We start from the raw sequence: 14993 nt of genomic DNA, 5'->3' as shown, positions 1-14993 counted from the left end.
TGATAGTTGTTTATTTGCGTTGTGGACGTGGTGCTAAAGCTTCGGCTCTTCACAGAGCTCTGCCCCAAATGTCAGAAACAAAACTAAACAGCTGTTTAACAGCAGTGCGCACACAGAGCTCTGCGACATCACCAGCAGCTTTCACTGAGCCTCAGTCCTGCAGAAACGTCTTTAAAATGTGGTTATAAACATGACTGGTGTTTGGTTCATGGCTGGATGCTTCCACGTGCTGATCGGGAGCTCGATTCTTTGCTTTTACGCTCGGTCACGTCCACTGACCGAGCGTGGCTCAGGATTGGATGATGTTTTGTGAAGACTTCCGTCTGGACGGCCGGCCCAAAGTCGACCTCACACAGCAGAGTTCCACCAAAACAGATTCTCCTTCAGCTGTGTGCGACTACCGCGTCACACAACTGTCTCCCACACAAACACTGCTAACAAACAGGCGGCCGGCTGCTGACGTCACCCCGAGCCAGTAAATTCTCCTTTTACTCCTTTAATTGCTGTTTGTTTTTTAACAGGCTGGTAATTACGAGTATTATCTGTTTACAGCCAGTCAGGAAACGTCTTAAAGAATAAAGAATTAGTTTGTCCTGATTATCCTGTAACAGGGAGCTGTATATGCGAACACTGCATGTGGACGATTTTCCATTATAAACACAGCGTCTCACTGAACGAGCAAATAAACATCCACGCTGGGACTGCGTGCCAGATAAGCCTGAAGCATCAGCACGCTGAAGTGCTCAGCATCTATTCAGTCTGCACGAAACGGCCGTCATGAGGAAACCACAAACACGACCCAGGTATTAGATCTGAATTTAGAGGGAAGCTTAAAAATATTTCATCTTTATGTCTTCAGATTCTTCCATCTGTAGTTTTTCACATTAACGGACCATCAAACTGACACATTTTGAGTTTTGATCTCTGAAACTGAGGCGAAACTAAACATCACAGCAGGTCATGTGACTGAGTGATGACCCCATGCTGCTGCAGTCTTTGTCTCCTATGACAGGTGACTTTAAGTGTTTGATTGTTTTTGTAATCTAAGCAGGTGAGGCGGCCCCGCCTTTCACTACACGTGTATTCATGCCTGAGGGAGCGCCACCTCACTGCTCCGTGTCTGCGCTGTGACTCAGTCTGCTACAGGCAGGTCGTCTCTTCAGGTTGAGCTTCCTCACCTGCACAGGTAAAGCCTCCGTCAGTGTTCTTCTTTCATGAAGTGTCAGTCTGCAGCACTCTGGCGCCCTCTGCTGGATGGACAGACTTTTCTCCTGTCTGTTCCTCAACCTGCTTTCTTTTCTCCCTGACTTATGAAATTAAATGTGAACAATTAATTTTTTTTAAAAAATCCAGTGTGAGCAGTGAGAAAAATAAAAGTCCCCTTTGAGTCTGTGATGTGAAAGGTCAGTGAGTGAGGGGTCAGTGAGGGGTCAGTGAGTCTTCCGGCTTCCTCGGAGCTCGCGGCTCTGAACCTTCAGCCGTCTGATTCTGATTCATTTCCTGCTAACATGAACGCAGCGACCAATCAGCAGGAGCCTGTGAAATATTTACACATTCATGATTTTATTCCCTTTACATAAAAAAGGACAGTTTACATTTTCATATGTGCAGCTTCAGCGAGCTCACAATCTGGTTTGTACAAGAACAGGCTGCAGAGCAGACGGTGGCTCTTAAAGCGGGTCAAAGGTCGGAGTTTTGAATAAAACTACGTCTGAACCACATTTAGAATGCAAACGTCATTCTTGTGATGAACAGACACAAACCAGAACATTTCCTGAGGATTTATCTAAATGCGTGATGTCATAATGTCAGCTGATCAACAAGCACCCCAAAGGTTCAGTAACAGCTTTCAGTGCGTTTTCAGATTACAGAAACCAGGAAGTGAAACATGAGCCGACTGTGTGTGAAAGAACCAACGAGCAGCTGACAAATCTCGTTTTTCTGCTCCATCTGTGTTTTAAAACTCAAACCACCATTAAAAGGAAAAGTTTACCTTCATATCCTCCACGTTCCTCTCTGCACACATGAAGAGTAACATCAGTATGAAAGGAAAACACCATGAAGTGAAACGACATTAACACAGGAGGAGGTTTTCCCACATGTTCACTGTAAGAAAGGCTGCAGATCCTACATTTCCCATAATGCTGAGCAAACGTGACCCTGATGGGTGAAACTTGGGCGCTTTAAACTTTTTAAACGATTGAAAATTTTGTACATACTCAAAAACAAGTCACAGCGTCAGCTCAGCGGGCCGGAGCTATTCTGTACATTTGGGGGTTGCTTTCATCCGCCAGGTCTCTTGCCCCGCCCTCCGTGCTCGTGGTAAACACAAGCATATGTGCACTAATGGACAATCGTCCTATGATCCAGGAGCTCAAATGGAAAATTTCAGCAGTTTTTTTCTCCTTGTGGCTCTGGATGATGTCGCAAAGAAAGCATCCCTAATATGGTCATCTCAGCCACAGAAGCCCCACCCAAAATTCAAAAGAAAGGTTAAAGGGGAGTGGCCAAAGCAGCTTTTTATTTTTCCACACAGAGGATAAACTGGCCCCGTATCAGATAAAGAAGGATTATTATGAACTGTGGATCATGCAAAGCTGCTCTGTTAGAGTCTAAACTTAAAAAAAAAAAAAAAAAGACAGGAAGTGAGCAGAACAGGCCAAGATTTTTCACAATAAAACAAACTGTATGAAGTTTTCTACACGTTAATTCTGTACAATAATAAAGATCAAAAATCTGCATATATATCCATAAATATTTTAGATCAGGAGATAATCCCGAGTTCAAACGACCAGCACAGAGTCACGCCGGACCGTCCGACAAATACAAAATATTTTTCTTTGTTTTTTTACTTTTTGTTGTGAAAAAACAAAAATTAGAAAAAGTAAAAAGGTGACAAAATATCTACACTCATATTTACAACTATTAAATAACCGCTCCAAAACAAGCATAAAAAACAAAACATTGATAAAGGCGACGGCTGACGCACGACGCAGAAACGATTTCACTGCTGTACCACAGAAAACCCAAAAGTACCAAACGAGCTGCTTTTGTTTCACTCTCAGTGGAATTTCATTGGTTTGGCTTTTTGCTGGCGATATTTTAGATGCCACACCTCGCGCCGTACGGACGCCGTCACATCTTTGCGGCTCCTGCTTCATGCAGCAGCTGCCGGACTGACAGCTGAGAGGCGCTGCAGCTCCTCTGGGCTTCTGTATCTCATAATTACGACTCACTAAAACGTGAAAAACACGCTGGCGCCGGTTAACGTCTCAGCGCTGTGCTCGGTGTCTCTGAAGGATGAACGTTACACTTGATCCTGTAAATGAGCTGAATTTATTCTGTAAAGTTTATTTCTGACGTTTACTCGGATCTTTCAGAGCATTAGAACAGACTTCCTGTTTGTACGTGAAAGAAGAAGCTCAGCTCGTCCTCTGTCTGAATTATGAGGTACAGAAGGCGGAGCTTAGGTGACAGATGTGTGGCTGTGGGCGCTTCATGGAGCAGCTTCTCCACGCTGCGTTCTCGCTGTTAAACATTAAAACGCAGCATGCACGCCGCTGTCGTTCTTACAAACATGCTGGCGTTTGTGGGACGTCCTCAAGTTCAATTTGTTTTCTTGAATTTTCACCTTTTGGGAAACGGCAGGAAACTCGACTTGTGTGTGGAGAGGAGCTTCCTGTTTGCTGGAGGAGGAACCGTTACCTGGTGCAGGGACAGTGAGGTTATACTTCAAGTCTTTCTCCAACCTTTAACCTCCGACCTTCAGACTCCTTCTGATTGGCTGATTAAGTATTCAGCTGTCCGTCGGCGGGCGGGTAAAGGCTGCCTCTGAGACGGAGAGGAAGAGGAGGGGTGGTGCTGGTGACGTCCTCGGAGTGAGGTGTGGTTGCTGTGGTGATGGTTGGAGCTGCCGTGGGAGGAGGGGGGAGGCGGGGGTGGGTCTCGAAGCGAGGGGGGGACGGCGGACGACTTGATGGGGACGATCCGAGTGTCCATGACCTCGCAGTCGACCTGCATCATCATCTCGTAGCCTTGAGATGAGTTATAGAGGCTCTCTGAGGAAGAGGAGGGAGATGGAGGAAGAGCGGCTGGTTAATGATAATAACAGTAACCACCATCATCATCATCATCATCATCAGGACAGCTGTATCAATAAGGAGAAGAACAGCAGCTGAGCCAATGACAGCCTTTTATCTTCACCATGAGGGCGCGGCGCTCGCTGGGCCGCCGTGACCGAGTCAGCTGTGCACGGCGGCGCTCGCCGAGTGATTCACAGCTGCACTGCAGCCTGTCGCGCCACAGCGTGCACACTCACCGTTTACAGACATGGCCGGCATCACCAGGGACATCTTGGGCCGGCTGGTTTTGTTGTGGCTGATGGCTGGAAGCAGGAGGTGATCCTGCAGGAAGACACGCCGTTTAACACGCACAGCTGTGAGAGCCTGCTGTGTGTGTGTGTGCGTGTGTGTGTGTGCGCGTGCGTCATACCCGTCTGAACGAGACCACGTAGAACGTGTCCTCTCTGCGGTCGATGGCGTCCAGGAAGTCGCTGTAGGTGACCTCAGGACCAGGAAGCACCTGCAGCTGACTGCAGCAGGGAGAGACTCATCAGGCTGGACAGTAACCAACATTAATGCAACAACACAGCAAAAGTGTTTCTCAGCTAACATGAGCTCACGTTATAATAAAAGTTGTTTTTTTTTAAACAATCAGCACAAATATTTTATAACTGAGTTTCAGCAGCACAGAAACATTCAGCGATTTAAGCTTTGGATGTTTTTAAAGACTCTTTAAACGATGGTCATGTATGTCACTTCCTGTCTGACTTGCTGAGGCTGACTGCTGCACCATCAGCAGGTCTGCGCTCGGCGATGAAGAGCGCGTCGTACCTTTCTATGGAGCGGTGAGTCTGGATCGGCAGATATCTGGAGAAGTTGGTTTTCCTCTGCTGAGCTTTCTGCTGCAGAACGAGACACAAGTGACACAAAACACAGATCCCAGTGAGCTGAAGACCAACTACTGTTCTCCATTAAAGGATTAAAACTCTGGGAGATGAAGACGACTCCTCACCTGGGCGACTTTGGCCTTCTTGGCCATCTTCGGCTTTCCGGACTTCTTGCGATCGATCTGGTGTCGATGGACCCATCCTCTCAGCTCGTCCGCCAGCCTGCAAGATTCAGAGGAAGCAAAGAAACAGAAGCAGGAAGGTTTAAATACAGCTGCAGCTCCTCACATCAGCGCGAGCCACAGCGCCAGCGTGGAGATCCTAACACAGTCAGACTCACCTGAGAGACTCGGAGCGGTTGAACTGCCGGCAGTCAGAGGAGGTGAAGTAACGGTCGATGTCCTGCAGAACCAGGTCCTTCACATCACTGAACACGTCGCTCAGGTTTCTGCACACACACACGCACACGCACACACACACACGCACGCACGCACACACACACACACACACACGTTTGTTTCAGTGTGGAGAAACGGTCTGATGCAGGCGGGCTTCTGTTAAACGTGTCTGTCAGCTGATAACTGTGACAGCGTGGACACTTTCACACACACCCACTGGTGTATCAGTGGGTGTGTGTGTGTGTGTTGGTGCTGCTGTGGCTGGGTGTTTGACCCCTGACCTCTCTGTGTGATAAAGCTCCGCCTCTGCTGAAGCGCTCTGTATTCAGAGCTGCTCCTGTGGTGTGATGGCAGCACAAACACTCAAAGCCGACAGTCGCAGTGATGTCACAAAACGCCGACATCAGCTTCCTCTCACCTGAACTGATACGGCTCTGCGGCGTATTTCGCCTCCGCTCTCTTCCATCGCTCGTCTCCTCCGTCCTCCTCCGTCTCCGTCTTGTCCTCCACCTTGTTGGTAAGCGGCGGCGGCGCCTGCTGGTGCTGTTCGATCTCCAGCAGCCGCCGTCCTGTAAACGACACCACGTCTTCGTGCAGACCCGTCGCCAGCTTCCTGTCTGTGATGCTGTGATGCAGAACAGAACGTGCTGATCAAAAGCGGCGCCGACATCTGCGGCGGCAAATATTTTCACGACGAGTCGCAAACGATACCTGACGGGTCCGAAGCTGAAGGTCATGAAGAGGAGGACGACCATGACGCACACGGCTCTCTTGTTACTCGCTGATTCGGCGCCCTGAAATGACACGAACACGATGAGAGAATGACCCTGAACGCTGACGCAGCAGGTCCATCTGACTCTGTTCTTATTCGTCTGACTCCTCCCCTTTTGTCTCAGTTACTTCCTGTTGGTGGTTTTGGCTCCCTCAGCAGATCATTCAGTGTCGTTACGCAGAGACGCTGCGTCTCACAGAACGTTCCTCACTCAGCAGCAGGTTAAGCGACATTACGCTGAACGCCACGCTTGGCGCTCTGATGCTGCTGTCACGCATCAGATCCTTATCACAAGGCTGAGGAATGGCGTGAAGCTGAAGAGCTGAGAGGGAAAACACGAACAACCAGAACGTCCAGCTCGCAGGACTCCACCAACCGGTGTGTCCGCTGCTGTCCTGCTGCTCCCGGCGTTTACAGTTTAACAGCAGGCAGAACGGTTCACGCGCGGTTTCCATCAAACCTTTCACTCGTGTGTTGTGATGTTTCTTGGAGTCTCACCTCCTTCCCTGCCAGTCTCTCCCTCAGTGCCTGGTTCTCCTTGCGGAGCCGTTCGTTCTCCTGCTGGGCCTCCCTCAGCTGAGCCTCCAGGTTCTGCAGGTACTCCTTCTTCTTCTTCCTCGACTGGCAGGCCGACTCGCGGTTCTTTATCATCCTCTGCTGCCGCTTCAGCACTTTCATCTGAGGAGGAGGAGGTGGTCAGTGAGGGAAACAGGAAGGAGGAAGTTAAAAAGAGAGGACAGGAAGAAGAGGAGGAGCTGTGTGAAAGTTGTGTGATGTAATCCGTTCACAGGCTCAGAGTGAGGAATTGTGGGTACTGGCTGTAACGTCAGTGCTGTACTCACATCGATGCCGTTCGAGCTGTTGCCGGGCAAAGTCGTGGTCGCCGGGACGATGGGTTTGCTGGTGGGCGGGGCCGTGGGGCTGGAGCAGTGCTGGGGGATGCTGGGAGAGACGGGCTCCATTTTGACGATGGCCGGCGTGGAGCCGAGGCAGACGGACGGAGAGATGACGACTGGAGGAGGAAGAGGAGAAGATGAAGACGAATCTGCTCAGAGCATCCTCGACACACGAGAACTGAACACATGACTGTTTAGGAAGGTTAAAGGTCGGACTCCAGCATCCCTCCGTCATCACTCATTCCCCGACTACGTTATTAAATCAGCTGCACAAAGTGAAACGCCACGAAAAGCAAAGGCAGAAATAAATTAATATATTAACTTATAATAATAAATTAAATTATTTAGATGTGAAACATAAAAGTAGATATGTATAAAAGAAACGGTGATGGGAAAGGAAATAAACAGAAGGATTAGTAAAGGAAGAAACAGGATGTTGTTACCAGGTCTGGTCTGGTCCATGGAGGGGAGGCCCTGCAGTATGAGCGCCTTGGCCGGCGTGGCGGTCTGGGAGACGGGGAGGGTGGCGACGCACACGGGTCGGGGCTGGATGGGGGGTTTGGTGCTCAGGATGGTGTTGGCCTTTAACGTGGCCGAGCTCGGACTGAGAGAGACTGAAAGAGACAAAGAGGCGGCGTCAGAGGTTAAAACGGCGCCGTTTAACAGACGCTGCAGCGGCGGTCACAGGTCAGACTGGAACCTCGCGGCTCTTTGGTTAAACGACAGCGTAAGTGAAACCCGACGCTAAGGCTCAGCATGCAAACAGGACGGAGCGCGCACGCTGCAGTTAATCCAAAGTACACAAACAGGTTTGTTAGCGTGCGTCGTTTGCATGCTCGCACAGAACAACCGGTGTGGAGGCGCTGCAGCTCTGCAGCGCTGCAGGCGTGCTGTCCACAACAGAGCAGGAAATGCTCCAAACTTTTAATGACAAACTTGATTTTAGAAGATAAACACAGCAGTTTGAGTTCAATCACTCAGAAACTTCTGGAAACATATTTCACTCAGTGATGTCCTCTCGCTGTCATGGTTACCCGACGCGTCTGACCCTGAGCAGGATTTAAACTCCTCCACATCCTGCTGGCAGAGCGCACACACGCATACAGAGGTAAGCTAACGTGACACCAGCGTGTGCTTTCATACGGCCATCACTGCCAGGATTTATAATCCAAACCCTCTGATGTTCATTAGAGACACTTTAAGGTGAGCGGCGAGCCTCAGAGTGAGTCGCTGTGGTGATGATGATGATGATGATACACTCGCCTTTTCTCTGCCTTTAACCAGGATCAGGTTGCAGCAGATGAGACATTCATGTCTGTTGGGACTGACCTATTATGTTCAGGCTCCACCTCCACAGTCGCCCAGTAAACTGAGAGCTTTCCCTTCAGGCAGAGCCCAAACATGAAAGCTCGAGCGACCCGCCGACGCTCCGTTTTCCCCACAGTTCAGATAAAAGCTGCTTTGAGCTGCTGCCTTATTCACACCGGCTCTCTGAGCAGGCTTACACCTGGAAACAGCAGAGAGCCACTGAGGCAGAGCTCACACACCTGAACTCTTTCACCTCTCACACAAAGGGCCGGTGCTGTGCTCGCCGACTCGTCCACAGCTGCTTCACACTGAAGTGCAGCTCAGAGCCAAAGTTAACCAGCACGGGAACATCCTGTTTTTAGACCGACGTGTGCAGCAGCCACGAACAAACAACACCAAGCAGAATACAATCTGCACACAGACATTCGCTCATTTTTGCAGCTCGTATGACGTCGCCTGCCTAAAAACAACTTTTATGTTTAAAGTGCAGTTATGCAAAACAAACTTACATTTCCCCGAGAGACCCGACCTCCCCTATAAACGTGTATCAGTGCACACACGCACACGCGCGCACACACGCGCATGCACGCACGCACACGCACGCACACACACACGCACGCACCTCTAACAGCCTCCCTGCAGCGACGCTTTCTGCCTGCTGGTTATTTGTCATTACTGAACATCAGGCTTGAATCAGCAGCTCGTCATCAGCCTGCAGGTTGATGAACTCTGAACGCGTGGCTGTTACATCACTCCATGGCCATCAGCTGATCACAGCTCATTAAACTGAGAACCCTGAATCAGACTTTGAGCTTCAGATTGTCCATCACTGTGTCAAAAGGCTAAAGTCTGACCTCGGCGTCACAGCAGCTAACCAGGCGCCTCCAAGACGTTCTTCTTGTTTTGGTGTGATTCTTGGACAAAGGTTACATTTGATTACACGAAGCTGGAGAAGCAGGCCTGATGTTTCTGATGCTTCCTGACGTGGAGAATGACTCCCAGCCAGGGAAGCTGCTCATTAAGCTAACACTGGTCCTCTGTAGCCACACCTGGAAAACTTGCGCTCGTGCACCAATCACCAAAGCAACCAAACCACACCCAGCTTTCCCATTGGCTGCTTTCAGTGGATAAGCGGGCGAGCGGTCGTACCTGTAGCCTGCGTCTGTAGCCCGCCGATGACCGCCGGGATCGGCGTCGTCAGCGGCGTCTGGAGCTGCGTCTGTGTCACCGCAGCAATCTGGGTTTGTGTTGGGGGTGCTGTTGTTGCTACGGTAACCTCCATGGACCCTAGAGGAGGCGACAGCACGTCTCCGTACATGTAGGGAGGAGTCGGAGGATTTTCGCCTTTAACGGTGATCTGAGCAGGAGAGAGAAACGAGGACATCTTTTTAAACGCCATAACAAACCCGTCTGTGTTCATTAGCTTTCTATAATATACCCACTGACTGAGACACACCTGTGGGTCAGGTGGAGAGGCCGAGCACTCGGACTCGAGCGAGGACGTGGGCGAGGGAGGCTCTGCTTTCACCTGAAACACTGCACACGACAAACAGTGAAACCACAGGAAACGTACAAACGATCCAAAACCCCATGAAAAGAAACCCGACAGGGACTTACACATCTCCACCGGCAGCGGCTGCGTTATTGTCATTTCGTTTTTAATGGCCGGAGCGTCAGCTTCAAAGAAAACACACACAGGAAACAGCTCATTTACATCAAACTCACACTAAACGGTGGTGGTTTAAGGTCGCCACGGTCCGCTGACCGCCATGTACCTGTGAGAAGGTTGTCGTCAAGGTGTCGCCAGGGCGACGTAGGGTTGTCAGGATCGAGGGTGAGCACGAGGTCATTGTCGAACTGGCAGAACGAGAGATAGAGAGAGAGAGAGAGAGCAAAGAAAGTAAACAATCAGACCCAGCAACTGTGTGTGTGTGCATGCGCCTGTTTAGATATCTTTGTGGGGACCAACAGCCCAAACGTGCCCGTCTTCACGAGTTTGCATGTTTGAGACTTAAAGTGTGGGGTTAGTGTCAGGGTCACAGTTGGGTTAGGCATTCATAGTTAACGGTTAGCAGATAGGGAACGCCTATGTCAATTAGATGTCCTCACTAAGATACCAAAACGAGAGTGTGTGTGTGTCTCATTATCACACCGCTGTCACCAAAGCAGCAAAGTGGGCGGAGCTGTGATCTGCAGCTACAACAACTCAGACAAAAACTTGCGTTTCTGTGAGGACGTAAATCTGCTGAAGCATGAAGCATCAGGAGCTGTGATGTGGAAACTCAATTCAGGTCAAAGGTCACAGGAAGCAGGTGATAAACATGAAGCAAACATTTCTCCTCATTGAGGGCCAAAGCAGCACGCCAAATATTTCCATCGTTATTTTAAGGTGGGACGTTTGCAGAAACTGTTTGCAATTCAGTAAACTTGTCGGTCACGTCCTGCAGATCACAGATAACAAAACACCAGGAAACATCCTGCTGAACCTGCAGCTTCAACCAGGAAGCAGCTCCGCAACACACGCCACGTCACCGCTGATCGTTAAAGTCATAACAATTATTAATCACCATCTGCAGCACTTTAAGCTCACAGCTAAACTAGCAAACACTGCATTCACAGCAGCTTGCTAACCAAAACAGTCATGTGTCAGTCTGTTTCAGAGACTTTTAATCTGAAGAACCAAAATCCAGAAAAACAAACTTTTACTTTGAAAGTTTTGTTTTTCTATTTAAAAAACAAACAAACAAACAAAGCAAACAAAGATTCTGGTGCTAAAAAAAGCTTCTTCTGCTTTTCTTTGTCTTCCTGACTGTGCAGCTACGATGGCTGATGTAGATATTAAACATGTCTAGAAGTCTCAGCTGTTTCCCACTCTTGATGCAGCTGAAGCCACAGAGGGGAAATATTCCTTATATGGAGGTCTCGGCCACAGAAACCACGCCCCTGCTCTTCAAACCCGTTTGTGGGGCAAACTCAAACTGTTCATTTCAGACAGATTATGAACTGAGCAGCTGCAGTGAGGTCCAGTGGAAGTATAAGAAGGCTTATTTTAAACCATCACTCATGCAAAGCTGCTGTAGTTGAGCAAAATCAATTTATCTGTTAAAACTCAAATGATCCCTACTTCAGAAATTATTTGTCCGTTTATTCTTGTACATGTTGATCTCCTGCTATCCAGGATGTGTTTGTGGGTCATGTGATAGTGGAGTGACGAATCAGGGAAGCAGTGCAGCGACTCGAAAGACCCAATCAGGCAGCGATCGCTGGGCTCAGCGTCGTCATTTTCATAAATATCAGACAGTCAAATAATGAGCTCACAGCTCTGTGAGGCTACGCAAATGTGCCCAGCGAGTCACAGCAGGCCAGGTCCCAGAGGCAGAGCCCACACAGCCCTGCAGGCTCACAGCCGTCTTCACTGCTCAGTATCAGGCAGGTGGTTTTAATGTTGCGGCTGAACACTTTGGTTTGACATCATCTGACAGTGCTGATGATCTAGGATTAGCTGTAAGTGTACAACAACAACAACAACAACCTTTATTTATAGAGCACATTAAAAGCCTTAGGCATACCAAAGTGCTTTACAAAAAACAATAAAATAATACAGTTAAGAGCATTAATATCAAATATAATAAGAACAGCAGACAATGTTCACAGTAGAAAGCCACTAATAAAATGGACTGCAGCACATAGATTATAGCAGACCCAGTGCCGCATGATAGAGAACACCAAGAATGAAGGAATAGTAAAAAGTTAATGCAATAGGTCACAGTTAACAGTCAGCATTTAACGGGTAGAGAAGGCAAGTTCAAAAAGATAAGTTTTAAGGCGTGCTTTAAAAGAAAAAATAGAATCAGACTCCCGAATGCCAATCGGGAGGCTGTTCCATAACTCAGGTGCAGCAAAGGCAAACGATCGATCGCCTCTAGATTTCAACCGAGATCTGGGCTGAACTAACAATAACTGCGAGGATGACCTTAAAGCCCTGGCAGGGACATAAGGGTTTAAAAGTTCCTTAAGATAGGTTGGTGCAGTATTATTGATAATTTTAAACGTAAGCAGCAAAATTTTAAATTGAATACGGTATTTGATAGGCAGCCAATGCAGCTCAGCAAGAACCGGAGTAATATGGTCAAACTTCTTGGTTTTAGTTAGAATACGTGCCGCAGCATTCTGAACTGTCTGTAATCTATGTAGCAGCAGAGCTACACACTGGATTTCATCACCGTGTGAAAGTGCTGGTCGCAGGGTGTCGGGTTCAATGTGAGGCGTGCACAGAAAGCAGAGCGTGAGCTTTGTGTGTCGAACGTACCGATGCGTCGTATTTCAAGCCTCGGCCGAAGTCCCCGTCCTCGCCCTCCTCCATGCTCTCACACTGGAACAGGCAGGCATCTGCAGGAGACACGAGTCCACATACATGAGAGAAAACAAAACCAGCTTCAACCACGCACACACCGCGATGGTGTCAACTCTGCTTCTCCCGTCATGCTTTCCTCACACCTCTGGAGTTTGAAGCCACATGCTGTCAGAGCAGCACTCAAAAAATCTGCATGTGACCTTTACTTTTTATGAATCCTCCAGATCTCTGCACAGGATTTGTGACAGAAGGACAGCAGCAGGTTTAAAGATGGAGGTGAGACCTGCTGTGATGGTTTGGAGATGGGAGGCGGAGCTGAAGTGTGAGCAGATGGACAGGACTAGAAATGAGTCCATCAGCTCAGCCGGAGACGGCGTAAAGTATTCGAGTATCCCAGAACTCGAGCTCAGAGACGCTACGATCACAGATTTTAAAATGATTTACTGACTAATACAGGATATTTTTGTGATTAAGAAAGATTAAATGTCCCGATAGCTGTTATCAACGAGGAAGCTGCAGAGTGCCCCCTTGTGGACAAACTATGCACCATTAACACACAGCAGGGCTGAATGGTGTTTCTCATGTCTCCTCTTACTGTTTTGTCATGTTTATAGATGCTGATACCATTTTATTTTCTAGAAGCTGATAAATACACACTGATCTGTGGATAATAATAGCAGAGTTTCTCTTACCAACAAAATAAAAAACCTAAACTCTTTACACACAGAAGTTTATATGTGATGACTCCGCCTCCTGTGCTGCTGTGTGCATACATACAGCATGCATGCACTTTGGTCAGAAATAGCTGTGTTTTACACGTTATTGTCCTTTATAAGCGTCTCTTGTTCTCAGGTGTATTCACTCTTCCTGCTGCTGCTCTGACCCACTTCTCTCAGGGGGATCATTAAAGTTTCATCTAATCTCAGGTGAGATTAGATGAAACTGTATTTACCGCAGCGGCAGGGCGCTATAAGTTCTTTGGTCTAACAGCTACAATAAAACGGGTTGTAAACCTACTTCACTGTTTAACAGGCAGGTAAATCCTGGAAACGTGTTTTTTTATTTAAAAATGTTAACATAACAGAGAGAGCTACATCTACAGCACGGCTGTTCTATCTGACTGGTTATCCATGACATGTTATTCTAACAAAGGGAACAGCACACCCTCCACCTGCATCCACCTGCCTACACCACCTTTCTCGGGGTTATTGTGAAGCTGGAGATAAGAGAAGGCTGATGAGGTTTTTTAACCAGTTTCCAGCAGATATCGCGATAACAGCGTGCGCTGATCACGACAGTCGTGACAGCCCTCTTCCTCCCCCTGACCGCGGCTCGAGCTTTGCCCTGAAACATGTCAACAGTACGCGGTTTAATGCGGGTTTTTAGCGGAAATGGGGGAACAACACGCAGAGGGCGACGTGTGCGGTTAAATTAAAGCAGCTCACGTTTCCAGCCAACGTGTTGAACACACCGGCGCGTCCGGGCGAGCAGGCTGAAGGAGGAAGTGCGTGCACAGGACAGCCCTGCAGTCGCGTGCGCTCTAACACAACCCAAAAATCATCATATACGAATATATTTGACCAGTTCTGTCGTGAACACAGATGTCACGGTGAGAACAATAAGCGCCGAAGACGCTCCGACGACCCCGTTTGCGTCGCCTCGCCTTCTCGATGCATCCACACCCCCGCTATCACGTCAGCCTCCTCTGAATGCTTCAGCCTCACCCTTAATGCTTCAAAATGCTGCCTCACCCCAGTCTTCGCTCGTCAGCAGGTTATCCGCGAAGAAGCGGCTGTCCAAGTCCGACAACAGATCCGTACCCATCGCCCCGCAGGCGGTGTGTTTGAAGAGCAGGAGGCTCGATAGCAGCTAGCTAAACAAACAGACAGATTACCGCCTCCAGCGTCCGCATCAAGATAGCTGGGCGGTGTGATGTAAAGATATCATTTATAATTCAAACTAATCAAATATATATTTGCTCTAAATTCCCTTATTTATGTCAACTTTCTGTATCCTCTTGAACTGTAGGTCCTTGCCTTTTACGTCGCATATGACAGCACAAGGAAACGCTTCTTTTGGGCAGAGCTACCGCCCACGTCTGCTAGAGAAGCCAATCACAGCACAGGGATGTGTGATTGACTAAATATTGGGCCAATAGGAGAATTCAGAGACTACTATTGGGTTGCCAGGGAGCCTATCGTTGAGAAGAACAAGTGAGGAAGGGCTTTAAAGGTGATTCGGTCCAATCAAATGGTCGTATTTTGATTGACATGTGTAACAAGCCAGTGAACGCTAGGAATGTCAGGGTTTGACAGGC

General features: G+C 48.4%; 1 protein-coding gene across 3 annotated transcripts; it reads right to left on the bottom strand.

Annotated features, from left to right (window-relative positions):
• Positions 1-1323: 1323 nt before the first annotated feature.
• atf6b (activating transcription factor 6 beta) lies at positions 1324-14713 on the bottom strand. Of its 3 annotated transcripts, none has more exons than XM_085346375.1 (17): positions 14428-14713; positions 12632-12711; positions 10098-10179; positions 9940-9999; positions 9779-9858; positions 9472-9679; positions 7458-7628; positions 6961-7130; positions 6617-6796; positions 6058-6140; positions 5765-5971; positions 5289-5396; positions 5074-5170; positions 4893-4963; positions 4492-4591; positions 4319-4403; positions 1324-4058 (listed from the first exon to the last, which is right to left on the bottom strand). In XM_085346375.1, the coding sequence occupies exons 1-17, from the start codon at positions 14498-14500 to the stop codon at positions 3766-3768; spliced, it is 2148 nt and encodes a 715-aa protein (XP_085202501.1). In that variant the 5' UTR covers positions 14501-14713; the 3' UTR covers positions 1324-3765. The 3 variants fall into 3 exon arrangements, with proteins under 3 accessions (XP_085202501.1, XP_085202502.1, XP_085202503.1); XM_085346376.1 differs by having other exon boundaries at positions 4893-4960; XM_085346377.1 differs by having other exon boundaries at positions 4002-4058; positions 4492-4587.
• Between the last annotated feature and the right edge of the window lie 280 nt (positions 14714-14993).

This window comes from Diplotaxodon limnothrissa, linkage group LG22, assembly GCF_057381915.1.
Source record: "Diplotaxodon limnothrissa isolate DT_005_m linkage group LG22, D_limnothrissa_male_GT1.1, whole genome shotgun sequence".
Taxonomy (NCBI): Eukaryota; Metazoa; Chordata; class Actinopteri; order Cichliformes; family Cichlidae; genus Diplotaxodon; species Diplotaxodon limnothrissa.
This window is presented reverse-complemented; position numbering and strand designations above follow the sequence as displayed.

Coding starts and splice junctions, on each gene's coding strand:
- atf6b (XM_085346375.1), bottom strand. CDS start 14,500: ATGGGTACGGATCTGTTGTCGGACTTGGACAGCCGCTTCTTCGCGGAT. Junction 7,629..9,471: donor GCTACAGACGCAGGCTACAG/GTACGACCGCTC, acceptor TGTCTCTTTCAG/TCTCTCTCAGTCCGAGCTCG. Junction 5,397..5,764: donor GCAGAGCCGTATCAGTTCAG/GTGAGAGGAAGC, acceptor GTGTGTGTGCAG/AAACCTGAGCGACGTGTTCA.